The sequence below is a fragment of the Pristiophorus japonicus genome, chromosome 18 (genome assembly GCF_044704955.1).
Source record: "Pristiophorus japonicus isolate sPriJap1 chromosome 18, sPriJap1.hap1, whole genome shotgun sequence".
Lineage (NCBI taxonomy): Eukaryota > Metazoa > Chordata > Chondrichthyes > Pristiophoridae > Pristiophorus > Pristiophorus japonicus.
This window is the reverse complement of record NC_091994.1, coordinates 112,203,098-112,230,744: the sequence shown is the minus strand read 5'-3', so window position 1 is coordinate 112,230,744 and position 27,647 is coordinate 112,203,098. Positions and strand designations below refer to the sequence as shown.

The 27,647-nt window shown below is 40.9% G+C and overlaps 1 protein-coding gene across 2 annotated transcripts; it reads right to left on the bottom strand.

Annotated features, from left to right (window-relative positions):
* Positions 1-7,710: 7,710 nt before the first annotated feature.
* On the bottom strand, positions 7,711-27,616 carry LOC139228973 (cyclin-L1-like). Of its 2 annotated transcripts, XM_070860590.1 has the most exons (11): positions 27,366-27,616; positions 25,149-25,223; positions 19,682-19,791; positions 18,573-18,693; positions 16,285-16,349; positions 13,641-13,740; positions 12,880-12,984; positions 12,626-12,767; positions 10,861-10,981; positions 10,453-10,545; positions 7,711-9,128 (listed from the first exon to the last, which is right to left on the bottom strand). In XM_070860590.1, exons 1-11 carry the CDS (start codon positions 27,564-27,566, stop codon positions 8,762-8,764), a joined length of 1,500 nt encoding a protein of 499 aa, XP_070716691.1. In that variant the 5' UTR covers positions 27,567-27,616; the 3' UTR covers positions 7,711-8,761. The 2 variants fall into 2 exon arrangements, with proteins under 2 accessions (XP_070716691.1, XP_070716692.1); XM_070860591.1 differs by lacking the exons at positions 18,573-18,693; positions 19,682-19,791; positions 25,149-25,223; positions 27,366-27,616 and adding an exon at positions 15,666-15,679 and having other exon boundaries at positions 16,285-16,327.
* Between the last annotated feature and the right edge of the window lie 31 nt (positions 27,617-27,647).

Sequence of the window (27,647 nt, the reverse complement as noted above, 5' to 3'; positions counted from 1 at the left end):
AACTATGCCCCCTCGTAATTGACCCCTCCACTATGGGAAATAGACTCTTACTATCCACTATATCCAGACCCCTCAAAATGTTATACACCTCAATGAGGTCTCCTCTCAGCCTCCTCTGTTCCAATGACAAACCCAGCCTATTCAATCTGTCCACATAGCTAAGATTTTCCATTCCAAGCAGCATCCTAGTAAATCTCTGCACCCTCTCTAGTGCAATCACATCCTTCCTATAATACGGTGACCAGAACTGCACACAGTATTCCAGCTGTGGCCTAACCAGAGTATTATACAATTTAAGCATAACCTTCCTGCTCTTGTATTCTATGCTTCAGCCAATAAAGGCAAGCATTCCATATGCCTTCTTTACCATCTTATCCAGCTGGCCTGCTATTTTCAGGGATCTGTGGACAAGCATTCCAAGGTCCCTCTGTTCATCTACACTTCTAAGTGGCCTACCATTTAATGCGTATACCCTTTCCTTATTAGCCCTCTCCAGTGCAGTACCTCACACTTCTCCGAATTAAATTCCATTTGCCACTGCTCTGCCCACCTGACCAGTAGATTGATATCCTCCTGCAGTCCATGACTTTCATCTTCGTTATCAACCACACAGCCAATTTTAGTGTCATTTGAAAACTTCTTAATCATACCCCCTATATTCAAATCTAGATCATTGATGTACACCACAAAAAGCAAGGGACCCAGTACTAAGCCCTGCAGAACCCCACTGAAAACATCCTTCCAGTCACAAACACATCCATCAACCATTACTCTTTGCTTCCTATCTCTAAGCCAATTTTGGATCGAACTTGCCACTTTGCCCTGGATCCCATGGGCTTTAACCTTTCTTAGTAAGAAATTAAATGGTAAAGATAAGATAAACCCACATTACTACTTTAAAGTATGCCAAGAAAGTAGGAACTGGGGATATAAATGGAATTGAATAAAAAATAAATTTAAAGCAATTTTATCAGGAAATACCTTCTTATTCAATACATGGTAAATATTTGGAATAACTTACCAAGCAAGGAAACTGAAGTAAAAACTGAGATTATTTAAAATACAATCAGATACCATAATTGGAGAGTTCATGTGCTAGAGATTGGATCGGTGAAATGACCTTTTCTCATCACTGTCTTTTTTTTCTCTGGCTTTCAAAACTATCAAATCTAATTAACAATTCTGTCCCATAAGTCCCCAATTTTAATTAAATGTTATACTTACTGTTTCATATTTTAAATAAATATGGATTGTGTAACAAAGAATATATTCTACTTTTTGCTATTATTGAAGGAAATTCGATTAAGGATAAGTGTGAAAGCATTTATTTACACCAACATTTTGGAGACAAAGACCAGTCTTTTAAACTGCAAACATGTGGTTACCGTGGTATTTAGGCCAGCTCCAACTGCTGCCACTATATTCCAGCAGTGACATCCAGCGTTTCTTTATAGCAGTGCTCAGATCAGTATACAAGATGCATTCGCATACTATCATAGCTGAAGAAGTATAATGCAATGTATTTAATGCGCCTAATGTACGTTCGTCAAAATCAAAAATCCCTTCCTAGAAGCAGCTCATCTTTGGGGATTCTCAAAGAAAGTGTATAAGTGTACTCCTGCCCTTGCAACACACCCAATAAATCCAAGTCCAAGAACTCTCACCTTTGGTAGTTTAATGAGAGGCTGTTACAAGTCTTTCATTTTTGAAAAAGAAACGTTATTATAAATAAATTGTTTTCATAAGTCTCACATACGTCTATAAGCTCGGCAGTGCTGGCAATGAAGTCTATACATTTGACATGCTTGCGTATTAGTTGCATATACAAATCTTGAATGTCCAATCTCTAAATGATAGATTTTATTCATTCGTGGGTGATGCTGGCAAGACCAGCATTTATTGCCCAACTCTAATCGCTCAGCCATTTCAATGGGTCTGGAGTCATATATAGACCAAACTCGGTGAGGACGGCAAATTTCCTACCCTATACATCATTAGTAAATCAGTTTTACAACAATCCAGTAGTTTCAGGGTCACCATTACTTACACCAACTTTTTATTCCAGCTTTATTTAATTAACGGAATTTAAATTCCCCAGCTGCTGTGGTGGGATTTGAACTCATGTCTCTGGATCATTAGTCCAGGCCACTGGATTACTGGTCCAGTAACATTAACCACCGCGCTAATGTTCCCTTGTGCAAGCAATTCCATGCACAGTTTGACATAATTGAATTTCCTCCTTGATGTTTCTCAGAAAGCTGTAAGAAATACACATTTATTGGAGATGCACTCCACAAACACACCATGAAATATTACAGTAACATCTGTTCCTTCAGGAGATAGTTTAGGAAGATCTTATACATAGAAATATGTAGGAGTTACAACACGGAAACAGGTCATTCAGCCCAAACAAGTCTGTGTGTCAGTGTTTACTCTCCACATGAGCAAATAGCTCTGGTCACATTTACCCACCCTGTCACCATATCCTTCAATCCCTTTCCCTCATCCACCAATCCAATCTAATCTTGAATATTGATATAGTTTCTGCCTCAACCTAGAGATTAAAAAGGCTTGCTGCATTATGCAAAGCAACCAGAAGCATTTCGACTACCAGAGGCAATAGAATGTGGTCAACAAACAACCCATGAGTGACCCAGTCCTTTTTTGTTGGAAAGGGAGATTATTATGAATTAAAGCATGTACAACATAAATCAAATGAAGGGCTTTATATATGTATATATGTGCTTTGGGAGTTTTTAAATGGATTACCAGATTAAATAAGAACTTAAATTACAAACCTTTAATATATAAAGCAGAAGACTGCTGAAAGAAGCAGCTAACATGCTAAAGGACAGCAACAGTTTAAACATGATCAATAGCCTGTATCATTGGCAGAAGTCGCTGGCATGTTAATTCATTTTTATCAATATTCTACTAGTGTAATCTCCATTAGGATTATTTTAAGTATTTTAGTCTATGTTTCTGTGCACTACATAACATGTACTGAAGTATACACATACAAGCATCACTACTGCTAAATACTCAGTGATACTCAAGGTGTAAGCCTTGGATCCGAGACAGAAGGTCATGGGATTAAAATTTGAGAATAAATTCAAGGCTGATACCTCAGTGCAGTACTGAGGGAGTGCTGTTGGGTGTGCTGCCTTTCAGATGAGATGTTAAACTGAAGCCATGTCTTCCCTCTTGAGTGGATGTAAAAGACCCCATGGCATTTTGTGCTGAAGAGCAGGGGAGCATTCTCCGGTGTCCTGACCAGTATTTAGCCCACAACCAACATCAATGAAACAGGTTATCTAGTCAAGCACCTCATTGCAGTTTGTGGGTCCTTGCTGTGCACAAATTGCCTGCTAGATGTCCCTACATTACAACAATGACTACACTTCAAAAATACTTAATTGGCTGTAAAGTGATTTGGAATGTGCTGAGGTCACGAAGGGCACTATATAAAAACAAGCCCTTTCCTTTATCTAACATTAGGATTACATTTAAAAAATTATAATTTTTTACTTACAAACAATAATGAAATGAATTACATTTTAAAGAATTTGTTCAAAAGGTCTGTTTATCCCAAAATGTCCAATCACCGAGGTGAAATGAATTTGCTCATTGATAGGAAAACCAACCATCAGTAGTATATCCTGCCACCAAGTGGCTCTGTTTCAGTATAGCCCCACTTTTCTATTAGCACAAGACTATTTTGCAGCCTGATATTATATCCCCAAGATCTCCCAATGGCTCAACAAAAACTTGCATTTATATGGGATACCTCATGTCAGAATGACATCTCAGAATTCTTCAAAGCAGAGAAGAATATATACACCAAGTAGGATGAAAGAACTGGTAGAAAACTAATCTGAAGACAGATGAAAAAGCAGGTGGAAAGGGAAAGTTTGGGGAAAGCTTTTCAAAGCCGGTAAGAGGTAAGGCTTAGTGAGTTTATCCAGTAAGTAGCTGAGCCACATAAATCAGGAGGTTTCCTAGGTTGTTTCAGTCTATTCTGAAATAGCTAATGTCCACTTGGGTGGCGTAGGAGTGGTATACAAATATACGAAAAAAGCTAGAAAAGATCAACTGGTCCATCTAACCTATCACATTCAGATATGGTGCAGTTGGACGTGAATCCACCCCGGCAGTTCCACAATCTTCTGGGAAAGGAAACAGAAAAAAACAGGGGAAAAACTCAGGCCAATGTAGGGAAAAAAGCTCAGGGAACTTCTTCTCAGATACCAGCAAAATCAAGCAAGACACTGCAGGAACTGATAACCTCACCTAGCTTCTGTACTCCCTCCATTCTATGGAATAATCCCAGACTTCAACAAATTGCTAAAAATGTAAGATAGTCGCTGGCATAATACAGCCCCAATGTCTTTTAGCACTGCAGGGTGAATGCCATGAGGAAAGCAGCCTGATCCACCACGAGTCCTAATCCTAGCCAGGATTAATTCTACATCAACTTCTAGGGATTCAATTTCTATCACAGCTATCAGCTCAGGTAACTCAGCATCATCTTTGGCAGCAAAAACAGATACAAAGTAACCATTAACACCTCAGCTATACCAAAATTTCCCCTACCTAAATCTACCGTGTGAGATCTCTCAAGGACTCTGCGCGGTCCTTGATTACTTTCTGACTTGCAACAAAACTGAAAAAAGGACTTGCAATCCTTGCTATACCTATTCTGGCCAATATTTATCCCAATCAACATCACTAAAAAAGGTTGCTGTTTGAGCGACCTTGCTGTGCCCCAATTGGCTGCAGTGTTTCCTAAACTGCAACAGTGACTACACTTCAGAAGTGGCTGTAAAGCGCTTTGGGACATCCTGAGGTTGTAAAAGGCACTATATAAATGCTTGTCTTTTTCTTTTATCCACATTAATTTTTCACATCTTTCTATTGGCCAATCTGATAGATTTTCTTACCCTCAATAACTATTTCTATTTTTTTTGAGCGCCATTTTCCTTGTGCATGAGAAAATACTTCCGCTTTGGTTTATAGTTTGTCTTCAAACATCACCATTAAGCCATTTTGGCTTCATTTTACCATGCATCTTCCTTTTAATCTGAGGAATATATATGGCTTCCTTGTCCATAAAGATGTTTCTGAAATTTGTCAGCTGTACTGCTACGATTACTACCTAGTACCCCACCCTCTTCAATCCACTTGCTGGAGTCCTCATTCTTGCAAATGGAGTTGAGGCAGTGCTGCACAGATTAATCCACAAGGTTAGCAAGTGAAGGATAGGGAGAAGCTTCTGGAGTACAACTCTGATTTTATTCCTATGCATTTCTGATTTCATAGGAATCAGAAATTCATTGGAATAGAAGGTTGTACTTAGAGCCGCATCAGAATGAAAGGTGATCAACGGGAGTCTCGGGTTTCAGTGCTAAGGCCCTTATTATTTACTTTGCATATCAATCATTTGAAAGTGAGAAAACAGACATAGGTTGAACCTCCCTTACCCAGCACCCTCAGAACCTGGCCTGTGCCCGATAAGGGATTTTGCCGGATGAGGGGGTCATGTGTTCTACCATCTTTTACAACTGTCAACCACGGTACAGATATCCCCAACCCCACGATCCACCACCCACATCCACCCCACCCACCATCTTCAACTCATTACCTTCAATGAAGAGGTATTTTCTTTTTGTTTGGCAGAGCACAGAGCACAGAGGGCAGCGGGGAGTGGAGGGGAGGAGTGGCCAGCCAGAAGACATGGCCCGCCGGCCCAACCCCGACATGGGAGACAGGTCGATGGGGCTCAGTGCACTGAGCCGGGATCGTGTTAAGAGCAAGCCTGCCCAGCGTAAGCGGAGCTCTGTGGTTGCAGGAGTTCGTGACATCGAGGAAAAAGAATGCGGCCAAGCGGAAAACTAGACGGGGACCTGGGGGGGGGGGGGGGGGGGGGTGTTTAAACATATATAGATATATTTTTTTAAATAACTTTTAGCAAGCTTTTATTTACAATTTAATTCAAAATATAATTATTAGTAGTACAGGTTGAACCTCCCTTCTCCCCACCCCCCCCCCCCCCAAATACTCACCTTCAAGGCCACTTAGACAATCGGTGCCTTCAGAATCGGACCGAGGAAGGAATCGCCGTTTTCAGAGGAGCAGAGAATATTGGTGAGTACGGAAAAGATTTATCTGCGCATGTGCCACCCAGTGGCCGAGAATGGTGCCGAATGAGGGAGAGTGTGTCCCAGATAAGAGGTTCAACCTGGAGGGATGCTGCATAAAACAGGCAACAAGCAGATCAAAGCCACCAGTGGTGGGTGAGGGTGGGGTGGCAGTGTAATAGACTAAAATAGTATTTTATCTAACTGGTTAGGTACAACAAGCTAAGTTGGTCCTGCCATTAAATATTGAATGAGGTGATTTAATGAATATTTGTAGATAGCAACAGCTGTGGAAAAGCTAAATGATTTCTGGGATACGTTAGTTGAAACACTGGAAACAAATGAATATGGGGGACTTAAAAGAAATTGTATGAATTGTGAGAACCAGGTCTAGCAAACAACTTGCGGCATTGCATGTGCACAGCAGTCGTGTTGTGGGCTGATGCCACGAGATGCTCAGAGGATTGCAGTGGCGCGAATGTCACGTGGGGCTTGGTGGCTTGAAAGAGGAACATGCAGGGATCATGTTGACCAAAATTCTTCTCATTGTCACAGGCTTGTGACTATTGTTATATAGTCTGTAATTCGGTGTCTTGTAATAACCAAAATATTATGTAAAATTAGAGAATAATTGTTAAGAAGGATATAAATAAATTTTTTTAGAACCGATGAATAAAGTTTAACAAATCGGGACTAATCAGCCCCAGTGGAACGTACATACTTCCCTTAAGGGAGAGATATTCTTCGACTGAGTAAGATGATACCAGAAATGCGAGGGTATACATATCAGGAAATGATCAACAGGCTGGGTCTCAGTTCTCTTGAAAAAAGGCTGAGGGGTGAACTAATAGAGGTCTTTAAAATTGAACAATTTTGATAAGAGTGGATACAGAGAAAAGGTTTCCACTTGTGGGGAAGAGAATAACTAGAGGCCATCAATACAGGAAATCCAATAGGGAATTCAGAAAAAAACTTCTTTACCCAAAGAGTGGTGAGAATATGGAACTCGCTGCCACAGGGAGTGGTTGAAGCAAATAGTATAGTTGCATTTGAGGGGAGGCTAGACAAACATAAGAGGGAGAAGGGAATAGAGGGTTATGCTGATAGATTTAGATAAGGAAAAATGGGTGGGGGCTCAAGTGGAACATAAACGCCGGCATGGACTGGTTGGGCCGAATGGCCTGTTTCTGTGCTGTATATATCTATGTAAGAAAATACAGCAAGGCCCGGTTAATTAGTAAATCTATTGTGGAATCCTTAAGGAGGTAGCCAGACCCATTTAACCCGGGGGGCGAGTTACACGGGCTTTAAATTACAGGGACAGAGATGGATTTTATGAATAGCTTCTTGTAACATTTAGACTTTTACTATCTTGCAGCCTAAATGTTCGTGCCATGATTTCCCATCATCTTCCATTGTACGAGGCCTGGCTGCAAACATCAACAAACAGGCACTTTGTTTTCAGCCTGAATTAATAATTTAAGATATTAATGACTAGTCACGCTAATGATCATTAAGTGTGGAGGCCTAATAGCAATTGGCACAATTTCAAAACCCAAAGTGCATTGGCAAGTTTTCTTTGTAAAAAAAATTTATTTACAGTATATGCATATTCAAATTTCATTTGTAGTTCATAAAACTTACATATTCAAGGCACATGTATGTTTGCTGCACTACATTAAAAGGCTTGTTTATGTACAATATCTCCTGGTTTTAAGCAATTTATTTTACTTAATAGAACAGAACATGTACGCTTGAACAGACAGACAATTATCACCTTCCTTCCCCCTCAAAAAGAACTTGAAAATCTTTTGACAAATTACAAGTAACCACACTATCTTAGGTACATTATTACTTCTCGGAGAAAAAAATGTTTAAAGTACTTTACATAACTACAAAGCGCATGGCTACTTTCTGAAAAATACATTAGTGTATGCAGCAGCAAAAAAAGTAGCCATGTATCTTTTTAAAAAAACCGTATCACCATCAATCCAAGTCTAATAGTTAGGACTGAGTACAAGATAACAGGTGGTAAGTATTCAATCGCACATTCAAAAGGGATTCCTGTTAAACTAATTTTTGCTAAATGAAATTGGCACCTGACTGCACACCCCTTCAAATGTGCCGAGACAACATTGTCCACAAAATGTAGTTTCCAAGCCAGCTGAAACTGACTGTACCGAAGAGGGCATTTCTGTCTCTCTCTCTCCCCCAACCCCCCAAGGTGCATTGCACATGTACGTCTGTTTACGGCCTTATATACACAAACAGTTAACAGGAAAGCAAATCTTAAATGTCACATTTAACACAGGCAAGTTTAAAAAAAATAATTTATAAACCCTGAAACAATACAAGGCTGTGTAAACTGTACACGACCAAAGTTTATCAGAAAATATTTAATATGAAAGTTATCAGCAGTTGGTAAGATACTATCAAAAACTGATTAGGATGTCAGCAGGAGCTACATCTGCCCTCAGAAAACTACAATACAAGCAGTGCAATTTACACAAACTAACCCTCAATTCTCCATTTAAATCTCTTCAACAAAGACAAGTTTAGAGATTTTGTATAAATCCTGAAATAATACAAAGCTATGTAAACTACATAGATACAGGCTCAGTCCATCACCGCCTGTGCCTGCTGTGGCCAGAATGACTGTTGTGATGTTTTGCAGACCTTTCGTAAGATCGCGATTGATCGTGCCTTCGCTCTCGGTGATGGCTCCGACTTTCTTTGTGCTTGCGAGGAAAATCTAAACGCTCTCTGGATCTGCTTCGGGACCGTGACAAGCTTTTGCTGTAGCTCCTGCTGTGCGATCGCCTGTGTTTATGGGAATTGTATTTGTATTCTCGCATATCATCATATTCTTTGGCTTTTGGCCTGCCAATGTAAGGCGAGCTTCGTTTGTGTCTTTGTGGAGGGGAATCACTGCGGCTTCTCGAGTGGCTGCGGGATCGAGAGCTGTTGGATGCAGAACGACTTCTTGTTCTTCTGTTGGCAGAGGAGATTATTGTTGAAACAAAAAGAAATAGTTCCAGAACACAAATTAGTACATAAATAGTATCAAATTACAAAAACAAGAGAATTCTTTTAACAATGTCAGTAGAAATACACACTTTTGGATAAAGTTAGCCAGCAGCAGTGCTAATGGCACAATGAAGACTCAGTTTGCCAACTTTCAGTTCTTGAGTTCAGATATGAAGCTCCATTAAACACGTTAAAACATTTACGATCAAAACACACATCCCCAGCATTGAAGCACTGAGCACACTTGATCAGCTCCGCTGGGCAGGCCACATTGTTCGCAAGCCAGACACGAGACTCCCAAAGCAAGCGCTCTACTCGAAGCTCCTTCACGGCAAACGAGCCAAAGGTGGACAGTGGAAACGTTACAAGGACACCCTCAAAGCCTCCCTGATAAAAGTGCAACAGCCCCACTGACACCTGGGAGTTCTTGGCCAAAGACCGCCCTAAGTGGAGGAAGAGCATCCGGGAGGGCGCTGAGCACAGAGTCTCATCGCCGAGAGCATGCAGAAATCAAGCGCAGGCAGCGGAAAGAGCGTGCGGTAAATCTGTCCCACCCTCCTTTTCCCTCAACCACTGTCTGTCCCACCTGTGACAGGGACCGTGGTTCTCGTATTGGACTGTTCAGCCACCCAAGGACTCATTTTAAGAGTGGAAGCAAGTCTTCCTCAATTCCGAGGGACTGCCTATGATGATGAAATTAAGGAAATAACCTTTGCTAAAATAAAGAGGGCAAGAACAGCAGCAAACGGTTCTTGAAGCAACTCTGATGAATTGGAGCATGTGAACAGGAACACGGCACTTCATGTCCAGGGAGTCAAACTCCTGGTCCTTTTACTACCCTTCTCAAAATTCATGCCAAGTCACTAATTGACCGACTGTCATCGTATGTGATTCTCCACAGAAGAAAAGCATTTTTCTATCATTGTTGGCTGCTGTTTCACACTAAGATTTTTGAAATAAACAATCTTAGAGATGGGGGGAGCATCAAGCAGGGCTAATTCTGTGGCCATTTGTAAATTCAGCCACGAATTCTGACAAGAGTGATCATTCTTCTGTTGTGTGTAGATGACAGCATGACAAGAGCTGGTGGCATTTTCAGAGTCAATTACAGTAACAGGGTATTTTGTTCCAACACTGGGCACTGCTATGTTGCCAGATATTGTCCATACAAAATCATTTTGGTTCACAGAGTGATCTTAAGCACAAGCACGAGAGAAATGTCTGGCACAGACAGAAAAACCTAACACAAACCAGTGAAATTCTGACATACAAAAAATGTTTTACTTACCGCCTCCTTGGGGAATGTGATCTTGAGCGAGACCTTGAGTAACTCCGACCTTTGCTTCTGCTTCGACTTCTGCTGCTCTTCCCCTTTTGAACACTAGAAACACAAAGTTATTTTTGTAATTGGAAAGTAGGTATCTATATTCATAACAAAGCTGACCAAGACAAATTTTCTTTAGAAGCCAGTTGAGGAAATTCTGGTAATACAATGCTGTCCAGTTGGTGAATTTTTTGGGCCGACTTCTTATAAGAGGCAATTTTCCTTGTCACCTTGTATCCAGTATCTTACTGAAAACTAACTTTGAAAGAAATCATTTGTAACTGGTCAATAATAAATATGTTAACCATTTAAATTTGCTACTTGCTAACTACAGAATGCAATCCAGCATTAATGAAAATATTCCTTACTCACCCATTAAAAGGACTAGTAGATCGGGGCCATTTTTCTTCCTCCTCCAGTTTTCTTCTCGCATTTTTCATTGCCTGAATAGATAGCGGCGAAGGTTTTTCAAACTTCCCATCCTTGGGAGAATCTATAAAGAACAGATTATTAGAAAAAAATATTAGCAAATCGTATTGGCCATTTAGCACCTCAGGCCTGTTCTGCCATTCAATTAGATCATGGCTGACCTGTATCTTAATTCCATCCACCTGCCTTGGTTCCGTAACCCTTAATACCCTTACCCAACAAAAAAATCAATCTTAGTTTTGACATTTTCAATTGACATAGCACCATCCGCTTTTTGGGGGAAAGAGCGTTCCAGATTTCCACTACCCTTGTGTGAAGAAGTGCTCCCTGACATTACCCCGAATGGTCTAACTCAAATTTTACGGTTATGCCCCTTGTTCTGGACTTCACCACCAGAGGAAATATTTTCTATCTACGTTATTCAATTCCTTTAACTATCTTAAACACCACAATAGATCTTCTATACTCGAGGGAATAGAAGCCTAGTCTATGCAACCTGTTCTCATAATTTAACCCTTTTAGTACAGATATAATTTTGGTCAATCTGCACTGCAACCCCTCCAAGGCCAATATGTTCTTCCTGAGGTGCGGTGTCCAGACTGAACGAAGCACTCTAAATGGGGTCTACCAGAGTTTTAGATTGTCCACCTTTTGTAGTCCAGGCCCTTTGAGATAAAGCCAACATTTCACTAGGCTTTTAAGATATTTTTTGTATGTGTCCAATAAGCCTTGTGATTTCTGTACTTGGACCCCTAAATCTCTGCTCCTCATCTTCATGAAAATACACTGATCTCTTTCTTGGGTCCAATATGGATGACCTCACACTTCCCCACATTGAACTCCATCTGCCAGTTTTCATCTTTCACTGAATCTATTGTCACTTTGCAACTTTCTGTTCCATCTACACTATTTACGATGCCACCTAACTTGTTGTGTTGAGCAAACTTGGATATATGGCTCTCCATTCAAGTCATTAATATATATGGTGAAAAGCTGAGGTTCCAGCACAGATCACTGGGGAACACCTCTTGTCACACTATCAGAAAACATTCCATTTATCCCATCTCTCTCTCAACCCCCAATTATCAACCCAGGTTACGAGGCGACCTTCAATTTCACGTGCTTTCATTTTTGCTACTAGTCTTTTGTGGGCAACCTTCTGGAAGTCCATCGAGACAACATCCATAGACACACCCTATTCACCACGCTCGGGACCTCTTCACAAAATTTAACTAGATTAGTCAGACATGACCAACCCATCACAAATCCATTTTGATCAGCTGGTGCTTGACCAAGTATTCAATTACTCTTGTCCTTTATGATATAATAACTTTACCACCACTGATAAACTGACTGGTTAACTGGTTTCTCCCTCCCTTAAATAATGGAGTGACATCTGCAGTTTTCCCAATCTAAAGAGCTTCGGAAAATTATGACTAATACATCTCCAATTTCCTCACCTTAAGAGGTACATATGTAGCCTCAATGCTCTACATGTTAATTTAATTAACATTTAGAGCATTGAGGGTTTCAGAAGTCATTTGATTAGTTATTAATACAAAGATTATACAAGTAAATAACAGCAAGTCATCACATCAAGTTTGAAGTAACTGGTTGAGTGCTAAAACTATCAAGTGACTAGTAGAGGGATGACTGGCAATTCAGTCAAGTTGCTTTTAGTTTCCCACATTAAAAAAAGCGCTTGCACCTGGTTTTGAGGATGGCGAGAAGCTAGGTGCAGTATCTAACGCAGGTGTACCATCTGGCAAAAGGCCCTTGGCTTTAGCTTTCGCTTCTTGAAGAGCCGCCTTCCGCTTTTCAACTTCATTGTCAAGGTATTCCAAATTTGCCTGCAAGAATAGTTGGCATTCTAAATTAAGAACAAGTCTCATTGTATTCATTTTCATTGAAAGAAAAAACAACCAAGGCAATACAATCAATTTGTATCTCTAAGTTCCAAACCTTCTTCCTGGTGTAGAGCTTTAAGATTTTCACACAGATTTCCTTCATTTCTTCTTCACTTGTTCCAAACAGTAGAAACCAATGGGGTCGATTTGGAAGTGGAATCTGCAAGAGTGTTAAACTAGATTACAGGGCCATTAAATTAACTTACTTGTGAGTTTAACATTCTCAATGCAACTAGAAATACTTTCATTAACCTAATCGTTACGGTTACTGGCTCTGCAGTCACATTTTGTATAAGAAATGCAGTATGATTTGCTGTCTATTTTGCATAAAAGTAGCAATATCAATGCCTCTTTCATCCTCGATCAAAGAAAACTAGTGATTAAAAACTGCTTCTAAACTTAAGACTCCTTTTAAAGACTGCATTAATTCCTCCAGTGATTGACAGAATAAAAGCACTGGCCAGAGTAGTGCTAAACCACATAGACCAGAAGGAGAGAGATTTGATCTGCGCTCCATTTGCTGGTCTTAGCCAAGGCAGTAAGTCACTATCGCTTTTAGGCTGCAGTGAGGTGGAGGGAGATTTAAAAAAAAAAGAGAAATCAGCAATCCCAACCCCATTCGTCTTCCAATGACTTCTTGCTCGCAAAGATTGGTCATGATTTCCTCTGCAGTTGAAAGTGCCTAACTCATATGAAGAATGGCTACTTGGCCGTGACACTGGACAGCTGGCCAGAAACTGTAGAACTTTATCCCAGCAAAATAGATAGAGGAGAAAAAAGTGCATGTCTGTGGGGAGCAAGCAGATGTTCACCAACCTCAAGTGCCCTCGCAGCCAAGTAGATACATGTACAGGCAATGGTCTCTGGATGGTACCGGACAAACACATCTGTCCGCAGGCTGTCATTCATATAATTCCTGAAATAGACAACAAAAAGGTTGCGGCAACCCACCCAACATACTGCTAGTTTCTGAGAGTAACTGCTTTAAATGAAAAGTTAAACAGCCACACAGGGTTCAAAATGCTCAATTTTCTGTTATTTTTGTAGCACAACCAAAAGTAGAACAATGAAAAAATAAAAATGAACAATTTAAAGAATCTGGAGATGACCAAATGCTTTTTGCCAAAGATGCAGATTGGCTCGCCCATAACTTATTTGTCAATTTAGATCAAGCACCATTACAATTTATTTCTTAACGAGAAACTACAGCTTATAACCAAAGCACACCTCCATTGATTCATCATGGTCAGTTAAGGAGAATTCCTAAAGTGCCAATTCTAGCTACTCTAGTACATTTAGACATTTTGATCCAATACTTCAATCCAAATGCAGTTTCTACATGACACTTTTGCAGCTTCTATTTTCTTATTCCTTTTCGTTCGAGTATGCAGGCCTATATGAATTGCAGATTTCTGCATAGTTTTCAACATCACTTTATACTGTAAAACTGAACATTTACAGAAGTCTCCCAGAATAGCAATCCTCCCCAGAGAATTTGTATTCCAAAAGAGCTCGCCGCCCCAACTAAAATCTAAGCAATTTCCATAGTTTGGCCAGAAGTTAACCATATTCAAGTAGTAGTTGAGGCAGGGATTCAAACCCAGACATTCAGAATCGACTTCATTACTGTACAAGAATTATCACATTGCCAAAAACAAACCACTAAAGTCGCTGAAGACCAGCTCCCAGTACACTTGGATTACATTGGGTCATTTGTGAAATGGTAATGTCGTTCACTAAAAACTCTGGTATAACTTACAGCATCTTTTACTTAGTGGCAATTTATTCTTCCACAGCTATGTTGGATAAGCCGTTTAAAAAATCTGCAAGTATTGCACAAATAAGCATTTTGATCCCTGTATGGTAATGAACACAAGAAGAAAAAAAAAGAAACGCAGAGAACCCATTTTAACCTCCGTGCTGATCTACTCACTGGTCTGCTCTCGTGATAAACCAATACAACTCAAGACATGCAATGTAAAATTAAGGCATACTTAAAACATCCATATTTAATGAAAGTCTCGAGATAATGATCCATGCTAGAATATCTGAACTTCTTGTCTCCTTGATCACAAACGCATGTAAATCGCAAAAAATAACAGCTTTTCCATACACCGGCAATATTCCAGTCACTGATATCTTCTCAAGCCTGTACAGATTAAAGATCAATAATGTGACTCGATTCTTTGTACACTTGAAATCAGTCTTTATCCAATCTTATGGGCCACGCAATCAAATATTATAGAAATGCTCTTCTCGGTAACTGTCACATTTGATGCAAATACTCAGTGAAAGCACTTTCAAGTCTCCCCAGTCTTCTTTAGCGACAACGACACAGAATAAATCTTCTTGCTCATTAGTCCCAGTAAGCAAGTTTCAGCCAAATCAGTAATTGAGAAGCTGCAAGATATCACAGGTGCTGCACAACAGTCAGAAGAGTTTCAACAGTCTCATTAACAGTCTTTTGATTAGGTTTTCTTCCATTACATCAATTAATAAAAATAGAACCATTACATAATTGCTTCTAATCAAACAATTAAAGCTATTAATTATATTATATATATATATATATACACATATATACACACACGTATTAAAATTACTGATTACTTTTAAGAATTTAGCATTTTAATATTTATAAAACAGAAATCAATATTTCAATATTAACAAATATTTGTTTAACACAAGAAGCAGTTGGCCAGTTACTATATACCACCTCTCACTAGACAGTCCGCCTTCTTGGAGGAGAACCTGCAATGGATTGGTTCAAAGTGGCAGCCAGTTAGGGCCATCCTGGCATCAAAGTGCTTGGAGGGCAGTTCAGAAGTCTTAGTCACTTACCATCAGGGTCTACCCTTTGATCGAAAGAGTAGAAAAAAAGAGAAGTTAAAATGGGTTCTCAATTAAGCAAATGCTACACCAGCCAAAAAAGACTAGTAAGCAGAAATATGAAACGTTATCGTAGTATGATTTTTACATAAATCAGGCAGTACATGTTTGAAAAATAAGATTCAACAGTCTAGCAAGTCAAATTTTCCCCCAATATCGTTCTGATAAATGGGATTAATGTCACTGAACAGAAGCTGTTACAGGTATATTAACATATTCTTACTTCTCCTAAGGCATATTCAGTAAGTTAACTTTGTGCTTGCGGTTTCCCACACGGTAACTTTCTGACCTTGGCTTTGTGTCAAGGAAAATGAATAGCAAAGATTAAGCACCTCTTCACAAAGAAAGAAGTCACTATATACATTTCTAAAGTGTTTGGATCAGTCACTGAATGCTCTCCTGCATTCCCTTGCTGACAAGAGCAGCAGAGGCCTGGTCAAAGGTTGCCATCCTGCCCATAAGCCAGGGAATGGTGCACAGTGAAGGGCGGGGTAGGAGAAAAACACATGGATACATATTTCTGCCACTGTCTTTGCTGGTCATCTAACAGAAACAAAGAAAATCAACTTACCATGCAGTCTGGACCAGAGGCCGGTTACGTTCACATTCTAACACCTGAAGATACATAACGATAATCTGGAAGATACAGGTTATAGAGTTACAACTGAACCTCAATTAGTTATTAGTGGAGTGGTTGTAAACAGAACCTAATACACCATTAACACCATCCCTATTCTTCATTTCAGTTGACCAGCTGTTTTCAGCTAAACAACTTCAGTATACAGATTTTAATTGGAATAATTCTGGAATTATACTTTTATCCCCCAATGCACACCTTCTCAATGCCCAAGAACTTAATGGAGTCAAATGGTCCCTTCTCCCATCAAAAAAGCTCATTAAAAAAATAGAAAAATCACCTGTATTTTTTGTGTTTGTAAATGGCACACTCAGCAATGCATTTCTACAAGAATACTATGGCCCGTAACTCTGACAGTAAAGCACTGAACCAGTTATGAGCCCCAGCTATAGCCTTAAATGACGTTTAAACCCACTTGCTCTCATTTGAATTGCGAGAGAGGGGAAAGCGATCAAAGCTGCCCTGGTGAAACAGGGTTCATTTAACCAATTATTAAACGATGGGAATTATGGCGGCGTAGAGTGAAGAAAGCAAAGAGTTTATACTACAAGTTCCTTCTCCCCCAAATGTATTTGTTCATATTTCAGTAATTTCCCTCAGAACTATGGGGTAGTAAAACAATTATTCCAACACTATAAAGGTCAATATAATATGTAAACCCACAATTTTTAAAAATAAAAACAGAATTACATTCTTAGTTACACACTCTCTCTCTCGCATGTAATTCAGTCTGCAACCATCTCTGTTCCCTCAGCAGAAAAAGTATCTCAGGATCTTTGCTAACTTCAATCTATATTCAGCCACAAGGTGGATAAATAACCCACCAGAGGCAGATGAGAGGAAAGTTCTCTGCTTGCCATCTTTTCACTGCCCCCAGGCCTTTCCAAGGTCCAGTATTGAAAAACTCGCATTTAAAAAAAAAATTTTTCCAATCTATGCAATACACTTTTTGACAGAACAGCATTTTCAATATGCAGCAAGTAGATTTGTACGCAAGATTTCTTAAGCAAGAATAAAAATTGTATACACCGATACAGGTGGCACTTACTTACTCAAAAGTCTTTCCAGTGTTTCTAATTGCCTTTGATTTCAGATGTTAAATTCCACTGGTCCGACATCCAGGACCAGGATAAGTCTCAATCTAACGTCCAATGGAAATGTATAAAATCTCTACAGCATTATATCCACCAGTTTCCGGTAACCAAAACACGGCACTTCAGCCTCTAGTGGTGGAGATAGAGGACTGCAACTGTACCATGTGGCTTTGTCGACTTTTATTTCTGGACTGCAATTGTTTGACCCCCAAAAATACTAGAACCATTTGCCCAACATCAAATGAATTGTCTAACTCCTAGGATTTCCACTTTAATGGTTGTAAAAACATTTCATGTTTGGTGCTTTTCAGGCCTTCCCATTTCAATCCCATGATTTTGAATATTGGACAGTAATAGTTTAGGCCACATACTCCAGCACAGTTCCTGAAAAACAGCACCTTTGTTGTGTTACCATTAGCCCACCCTTCAAACGGAGATCCAGCACTCCGATTTTGATGGAAGGTGATAGACCTGAAACGATAACCGTACATTCCTTTCTCTACAGACCTGCTGAGCAGTTCCAGCATTTTCTGTTTTTATTACAGATTTCCAGGATCTGTTTATCAAGAGCATTGTGCCCACTCAATAACTTCCAGACATGTTAAGAAGTCAAAATTCACAAGAAAGCAAGTTTTAGCAGCAAAAGGCTGGAGTTCCAACTTGCAACCCTGACCGAGTCCCACACTCAAATGGTAGAGCAAGACTGTTCCCAAAAACCTGGTCAGGATTGTTGTGACCTTCAATGGCTCAGCAGTACCAGCACTGCAATGATAATACTGCATTCGAACAAATGCATGCTTTGTCCCCTCTGAAGTATGTAGCAAAAATCAGTATTTCTGATATTCTGCTAAAACTAGCCAATGGTTGTGAAAATAACGCGGTAAAATAATGAGTTTGATTAACCTCGTACACAGATTTAGTTTAGGTCAATCCATGGTAGAAAAATAAAACGTTCATTTGAAATAACTGAAAGTTGTAAAATAATCTAGGCCAGTGTCTTTGATAGTCTTAGCTTGCTGTTGACGAAAGGGAAGGAAGCGTACTGTAGACCACCAAACTCCGCTATCCAAACTAGTGCTCTAGTAAAACAAGTTTCTTTTCTATCTCAAATAGGTTAAATTGACAAACCTTGTGAGGGTGCTTGACATGAACACAGAATCCTAGCTCCTTTAGCACTCGTCTTTCTGCCTTTATGACTTGGTTCTTTAGGTTGACGTAACTCTGGTCCAAAGGAAGTGGCACAGGAGATCTTTAACATAACAGAAAAGCACATCAGTTCAGAAAGAATACTGGCCATTATGTTAAAATTAGAAATATTAGCAGAAAATAATTATCCTCATATGATGGTATTAACTGGGGCGTTGAATTTTGGGACAAGGTCTAATATTGATTCGCAAATCTTGTCTTATTGTACTCTCCCATGACACTTCTGTTGGTTTCTTCGATTTAAACACCTTTCCGAAAGTTATTTAAGTGACAAGACAGTTGCTATTAATCTCAATGACATACCCTGCATGTCTAAAGACAATAGTTGCCAGCACAGTAGCTTTGTTCAGTCGAACAAACAGGTGTTGTGGCACTCTGTAGCAAGAATTGAATGGAACTTAAAGCAAGCACATCACCTCTGTGACAGCTCTGGGTATTCAATCAGCTATTATGCATGGGAACACTTATTACACAGACATCAGCTGATTTGTATTAAGGAACCTGAGAAAACAGCTTTATGGCCATTTACCTGTTGGTCTTGGAAGGAAATTGCTTCAAGGGCCAGAGTGCTTTCAAGATAAACATCCATTTCAAGAATGTGGGCTAAAAATAGGTTCCATATACTGTTTTAAAATAATGTTCGTTCACTAAATGAGCTGTTCCAATTTTATCCTCTACAGAGATTGCAACGGTTTCATTAATAAAATGGCTGGTAAATGACCTTTCAACTTGAGCACATATATCCGAAGTGTTACTTATCACAAGACTTAACTATCATACAGTTAATACCGCAATTATAAACAAAACCTACCTCGACCTAGTTAAAAATTATATTTTTCAGAACAGTTGCTGAATTTGAAATTAAGATTGTGCAATATTTACTTCTAGCTTGGAATTTTCTCCAACTTTAACTAAAGCTCAATTATTTTCAGTTAGAAGGTAGCTGAAAATAGCAGCCCTTTCAATAATTGAACAGATCACGTTATTAGATATGTTTTATGGTTGCTAACATATAAACATTTGCAACTTACTTCTTCTCCCTGAGTTTTCGCAAATGATGAAACACATTGATGACGTCCCGAATGCGCCTGGGGTCTTCTTCAATTTTAGATGCCAGATGAACGCAGGCCATTGATAATATCTGTTTGAGATTTTGGAGGGAGGGGGGGGGGGAGAAAATGGAATTTGTAATGTTAGTTTTCATTTATTTCCCTTTTTTTTTTTAAGTGACCTATTTTACTTCCCTTCCAACTGTATTTTACAACTCTTCAAGGAGGTCAGCACTTACCTAGTCACTCACCTTTCTTCTCGAATTCTCCATTTGATGTTTTTGGTCACTACTTACTATGTCCACTTCACGGACAAAGCCTTTCTGAAGAATGTTAGTTTTGCTGCTGCCATCATTGATCAGATAGATCTCACGATAACCAGTGACTTAAGGCTGTAAGTTTTCAAATTCAGATTTGTATGTACAGCTGCAATTGTTACACTAGCAAATGTGGCAGCCAGTTTACACACAGCAAGATTTCATCAACAGCAAAATGAATGAATCAACAGATAATCTGGTCGAAGAGATAATTTGCATAGTGGTTATATTACTGGCACTTGTCAAAGAGATCATTTGAACCAAGACCTGGGAACAACTCCATGCTCCTCTTCAAATAGAGCCACGAGGTCTTTTACTTTCACCTGAGCTGGCAAATGGTACCTCAGTTTCATGTCTCAGCCCAAAGACAGTACCTTATGTGCATATTGCGGCTTGTGACAAAAGTTGATAGTGCTACCAATTAATTTATTTATTCATGGGATGTGGACATTGCCGGTAAGGCCAGTATTTATTGCCCATCCCGAATTGCCCTGGAGAAGAACTGCTGTTCTTTTTTGTAGTGGCCTGGTACAACAGAGTGACTTGCTAGGCCATTTCAGATGGGCAGTTAAGAGTCAACCACATTGCTGTGGGTCTGGAGTCACATACAGGCCAGACCGAGTAAGGATTGCAGATTTCCTTCCCTAAAGGACATTAGTGAACCAGATCAGTTTTCATGACAATCTGGTAGTTTCAGGGCCATGGTGGGATTTGAACTCATGTCTCTGGATCATTAGTCTAGGTGTCTGGATTCCTAATCCAGTAACATAACCACTATGCTACCGTTCCCTATGCTAATTAAGCCAAGACAACAGTTTGATGCTAAGCTGGGAGAATCAGGATACCAGAGGGCTAAATGACCTTTCCTCATCCTCAATTAAAATTTGTGCCTTATCACAGAACTTCTGAAAGTCTGTAGAATTGCGACCGCCTTATTTTTCGTATGTCAGTTGGGAAACTCCACTGAATTTCACACTATCACAAATAGAGGCAAAGTCTTACATACAACAGCGAACGGTTCAATGGGCCCAAATTTGCCCAGGAGTTGCTCAGTTTTTTTTTTTGGAGCAACTTGATTTTTCTGGAGTATCTTAAAAATCCCCATTCTGCACATTTAATTTGCGTCGGTGTAATTGAGTTAGTTAGGATTTTTTTAAAGTTTAGTTTTTTTCCCCCAAAAGGGGGCGGTACCAGCCACCTATGCCTGTTTTGGCCATTTAATCCACTTTGGGCAGCTAATAGTTGCTCCAAACTAACTTAGGTCAGTGTATGTGGCCGCACAGAAAACCCTCGTAGAGAATTAAGAAATCAGCGCAGGTAGCCAGAGATTGGGAGGGTGGGGGGGGGGGGGGGAAAAGGAGGGAAGCAAAGCGCTAAACACCTTCACAACAACTAATACAGATCTTGTACTGTAACCGTTGCATAATTTACACATTTCACTATATAAAGCTTCATAAAATATGCACTTTTTATCATTATATCAGAAGATAAAGGGTTTCATAAAACCATTTATGAATCAAATATTTTGCTAGCAGGGCTATATTAATGCAAGTTGTTATCTTGTGTCATCACACCATCATGAGGTAGTGATCGTGGGTGGTGCAATGATAGGAGTAATACAACTGGCCTTGATGTCATCGGGGTTAGGGAGCGGAAAATCAACCGGGGTTCCAGCACCTGGTCACTATTCATTGAGCCTGCTGGAACTGTTCTATGTGTAGAGGTCAGGTGAAAAGTGGAACAGGGTGTGATGTCCCTCGTGGTCACATAGCCTGCCTTTCTCCGATTGTCAAGGCTCGGGCTTACACACGAATGAACGATGGTCACTTGTGCAAGGTACCCGAGGGTGCCCATGCAGTTACTCCCCAATAAGGCACCCATGGGGGCTGATGGAAATGTTCCCAACAGGGTATCTATGGGCATCCATGCAGTTGTTCACTAAGAATTGGTGGGATTTTAAAAAAAATTGACCTAAGTCATGATTACTACTAAAATTAAAGCCACGACCAGATATTTGCTGGTACTGAGACACCAAACCTAAGGAAAGTTTTCTCTATTCATTCTCACCTCTTAACAGCCAGTTTGAATTGTGCCATTGACAGAAACTTTTTCTAAATCATTTAAAGAAACTCTCCACCCGCCCCCGATCAAAACTCTTCCCGCACCAACCTGTTCCTTGTAGCCCTCAGCACGGGAGGGCAGCGGCCGGCCTGTGCGGCAGGCCACTCAGCCCGGGGTAGGGACGCGTTGGGTCCCACGCTGCAGGCACGCATCATCACAACCATGGGAGGGGCTACTGCGCATGCGCGAACGCTCTACTGCGCATGCGGAGATATGCCGGCACTCTTTTAGGCGCAGGGCCTCAGCTTTGCCCCCCAATGGACTCGCCATGCTGCGCCAAGCCCCGGGAGTCGGCAGAGGGGCCAGAATATGGGGATATCTTTTCGGTTCCGTTTTGAGCGCAGGAAGTCGGCGCACCTCACGTAAGTGCGGTGAAAAATCGGAGGGCCAAATTTGGGCCCGATAACTGGAAATTTCCTAAACGCACGTGAAAATAGCCAAAGAATGTCAGCAGGACTTTAGGAAGTTACGCCAGTGTCCAATCCTGCTTTCATTCAACAGCTAGAAACTCGTGCGCAGCAAAGGTATTAGATGGCCACCAGGAACAGGAACCATGGTAAAAGTACAACGCAGCAAGAATGAAGATGAAAATAGGAACAGAACGCCTGAATACTATGCCAGTGAAATACAGGTTAAACCTCCCTCATCCAGAACTCCCTTACCCGGAACCACCCGTTGTCCAGAGCTATTCCCGGCCACCGGATGGCTCATGCACTGAACTCCGACATGAACAAATTGAAGTCTTCCTTGCTGCCGACTCCCGCAATCGCTGGCCTGACCCCGCGATCCATCCACCACCCCCAATGATCTCTCTGCCGCACTCCCAGCTCCAAGCCAGCCAGCCCCGATATCCACTTGCTCAATACATGTACCATCCAATTTAACGTGACCACCCCTCATCCGGACAAATCCCTTATCCAGAACAGGCCAGGTTCCGAGGGTTCCGGATAAGGAGGTTCAACCTGTAGCATAATATGAATGCGTTACAGGGTCTCATTTAAAGTTTAAGTATCCAAGCAACAATATGAAAGTCCTGTGCCATACAGTTTACACTCGATACTTCTGTGATACCTGCAGAAAATATAAACTGAATGCCAGTATTAAACCTTTATTTCAGAAATGCAGGGTCCAGTCCATACTTCATCTCATCCATTTGGGGGTCTGTGGCACTCAAATTCCAAACATACAATGCAACTATGTATTATACAACACAAGAAAACATAACCAGACAAATGTATCCATTGTAACCTCTGTTCACACGTGCAGCTCGTCAAATAGAGAATTATTTGAATCATGTGCTAGAATTCACCATTATAGCCATTACTACAAGTGGAGGTCAAATGAGGAACAAATTTGCAATTATGTCAGATTATCAGGACATGCTGAATCACCTAAACAGCAAACACATGTATATTAAAAGTTTCACATATAGCTCTTGCTTCTTGAGTTTACAGGAAGGCTGCTTCTCAGCGTCTGTCACACTTGGGTAAAGCCTGCGCTAAGCTTTCCATACATTCACTATTGTATCCATACCAGATGGTGCCATGCTTCACAGCACTATGCCCTTCACGTTGCTTTCTTATTGCTTAATCAAACTCTGCTCCAAAGTGACAGCCTGGGTCACTTCCCCCATCTGCGACTCAAACGACAACTGCAATCCAGCAAGCCTGTAGCCCTGGCAAAATCATTCCCCCAGCAGAAAATGTGGAGTGATACTCAGTGCCTCACTGCTCTGTACCCAACACCCCCCACCCAAAAAGAACTGAAGAAAACGAGAGAGGCGCGAGACAAGCACCAGCACAAAGACAGGAGCGCACATCTTCTGACTTACCTTGAGCAATGCCACAAACATGCATGTAAAAAATTACAAATCTTGCATTTAGTTCACGCTTTGTGTCCAATATTTCCTAAAATACTTTCCCCATCACACTCGTGACTCACTGCATGCAATACTATGGAAAAGCTGCTTTGTATACGTAACAGATTTAGAAGGAAATAAGTTGCTTAAAACCAGACCAGGAATGGTCACGATCAAGCTAGAAATCAAAACAAAACTTGGTACATGTTTCTATATAGTATCAGGATCTCGAGGTGGTTTGACAACATCTATTCAAGCACACAATGCTAATAACATTAAGTCAATGAAGTAGATCTAATATTTGCTAAATTGGTTTACAGGGGTCCCACCACTACGGCAAGATGATGCCATACTACACTATGATGAGGTTTGACAATCTAAGCATGGTCCAGTGGGGAAGTCGACGCTCGATACTTACTCACTGGGTTTCTCTTGCAGACTTCCTAGTGGTTGCCTCAAGAGCAACTTTGGCAGACAGAGGAATGTAAACCCTCCATCCTACCGAATTAAAAAAAACACAGATAGTACATAGAAACATAGAAAATAGGTGCAGTAGGCCATTCGAGCCTGCACCACTATTCAATATGATCACAGCTGATCATTCCCTCAGTACCCCTTTCCTGCTTTCTCTCCATACCCCTTGATCCCTTTAGCCGCGAGGGCCTCATCTAACTCCCTCTTGAATATATCCAATGAACTGGCCGCAACAACTTTCTGCAGTAGAGAATTCCACAGGCCCACAACTCTGAGTGAAGAGGTTTCTCCTCATCTCGGTCTTAAATGGCTTATGCCTTATCCTTAGACTGTGACCCCTGGTTCTGGACTTCCCCAACATCGGGAACATTCATCCTGCATCTAACCTGTCCAATCCCGTCAGAGTTTTATATGTTGCTATGAGATCCCCTCTCATTCTTCTAAATTCTATTGAATACAAGTCTAGTCGATCCAGTCTTTCTTCATATGTCAGACTTGTCACCCCGGGAATCAGTCTGGTGAACCTTCACTGCACTCCCTCAATAGCAAGCATGTCCTTCCTCAGATTAGGAGACCAAAACTGTACACAATATTCACTTTACATGGATGTAACATCTTGGTAGTTAATATTCTGAATATTCCTCTGGAATATATCAGTTCAAACTGTTTTGACACTTACCTCCATGGGATGCTTCACAAAGGATTTTGAATAAAAGAAGCGCTGGAACAAAACTTGTCCGGTTGCCATTGCCACCTAAATCAATGAAGAGAACACAATTAGCCTAGCAAACCCAGTTGCCTTTACTTCAACTACATTTTAATAGAAACTATATAGTTTGGGAACTTAAATGCATTAATTCTTATACAAGCCAATTTGCACCATTATTTTTCCAGTCAATTTACTAAGGTCCAAGCAAATTTACAACAGCAAAGTGCACAGCAAAATGGCTCATTTAAGCTTTTCCTTTTCACAGCACTTCCATTTCTTAAGCTATTTTTAATCTTTCATTGGAACTTATAAACTTCATATGTACAGTAACATGCCAGTTATGGTAGTGGACTAGCAACCCAGAGGTTCAAGTGAAAATTGCACCATGATGAGCTGCAAAATGCAGTACATCTGGCATCACAAAAATGACAAAGCTGCTGGATTGTCTTTAACCCTTAATTGGTTCACGAATGTCCTTCAAAGAAAGGAAACTGCTGGCACTACCTGGTCTGGCCTACGTATGACTCCAGACCCATAGTAGATGGTTGACTTTTAGCCTCAGAAGCAGTCTAACAAACCACTCAAGGTATTGAAAAATTGCTTAAGTGCCCAACCATCATCTCAGGGTAATTAGAAATAGGCAATAAATGCAGCGGTGCCAACACTGACCACACTAAAAAAGCAAAAAAATCTTGATTCTCAAATAAGTAGGAAGCATTTCAGTATTCAAAGTATAACAATGGGCATGAAAAAATTATATCCACTTGGATTTTTAAATAATCCATGCTTGGTTCTATCAAACTCTGTTTTGTATGGAAGTAACATTCCAAGTCATAAGTGAAGCATTTTTGCTAGTGTCAGCTGTGACTCAGTGGGCAACACACTCCCCTCTGAGTCAGAAGGTTGTGGGTTCAAGTTTCACTCCAGGAATTTGAGCACAAAATTCTAGGCTGACACTCCAGTGCAGCGATGAGGGAGTGTTGCACTGTCTGCGGTGCCGCCTTTCGGATGAGCCATTAAACCAAGGCCCCATCTGCCCTCAGAGGTGGACGTGAAAGATCCCATGGCACTATTTCAAAGAAGAGCAGGGGAGTTATCCCTGGTGTCCTGGCCAATATTTATCCCTCAATCAACATAACAAAAACAGATTATCTGGTTATCACATTGTTGTTTGTGGGAGTTTGCTGTGCACAAGCAGGCTGCCGTGTTTTCCACATTATAACAGTGACCACACTTCAAAAAGTGATTCATTGGCTGTAAATCGCTTTGAGACATCCAGTGGTCATGAAAGGCGCTATACAGGTATAAATGCAAGTCTTTCTTTCTTAGTCTGTCACTGGTGGTGATCATGATTATAGCAATTTGAGATGATGGAATTAAACACACAATGGGACTGAGGGAGCAAAAGCACTTTGTGGTGACACATGCACACATTTCAGCATGAAATATTATGATGCGGGATAAAAGAGTGGTGCATTAGGGATTTAACCCCCACATGCAAAGCATTTTTTGGGGGAGTGGGGTTGTCATAACGTTACTAGGAAATCTGTTATTATTCAACACAGAAATTGAATCCAAAGAATCAGCCTCACAGCCAAAAAAAAAACCAAAAATGATGTTTTAAAGCAATATACACACACAAATAATATCACATTTCTAGGAATCTAACTACAATCCCAATTGGATTTAGATTTATGCATGTGCATCCAGAGACCAACTGATCTACGAAAAGCCAGACCTAAAGCTGGGTTCAGAGCACCTACAAGTGGCCTTGACCTATTTCCTGTCTTTCACCCTCACAGACGATGCGGGACCCTGCCCCCGTGCCACAACTTGTAGCCTTTCTGGGGCCGATTAAAAAAGAGCAATACAAAAAAAAATGCTGCGCCTGTTAAAATAACCCGCATTAACTTTTAGCCATTGTAATTCGCCGACCACAAACTCGATTGATTCAGCAGTTTCGGCTACTTGGCGCCGATCGACACGCATCGCCTCCCCCGAGCGGCCGCAGACCCTTTGTGGAGCGCAGGGCCCGCACCTCCGGAGATTAAAGGGGAGACCGGACCCTTGACAAACCCTCGCTTAAAAAACCCACGTTTTAACCCTGGGCCCAGCCCAGTCTCGTTACAAAGCGAAAGCGATGGAAAACAAAGCCTGCGCTGCAAGGCCGCAGGGCCCGCGGCCTACCTGAGGTAGTTTGAGCAAGATGCCGGCGGCCTGGATTAACTCGCATCCCACGATCCTCAGGTCGGTCTCCACCTCCGGCTCCAGCCCGTCCGACACGGAAGCCGTCAGGGAAAGCTTCTCTTCGGAAATCAGGCAGTTCTCCAGGGTCAGGGCGATGCTGGAGTACAACTTGTCGCCGATGAGAATGCCGCTAGCCGCCATTTTGTGACTCTCTCCGCTCTGCTCCGCGCCGGCTTCCCCTTGCCTTCCGGTCGAGGCCGGATGCCCCGCCTACCGCCGCGC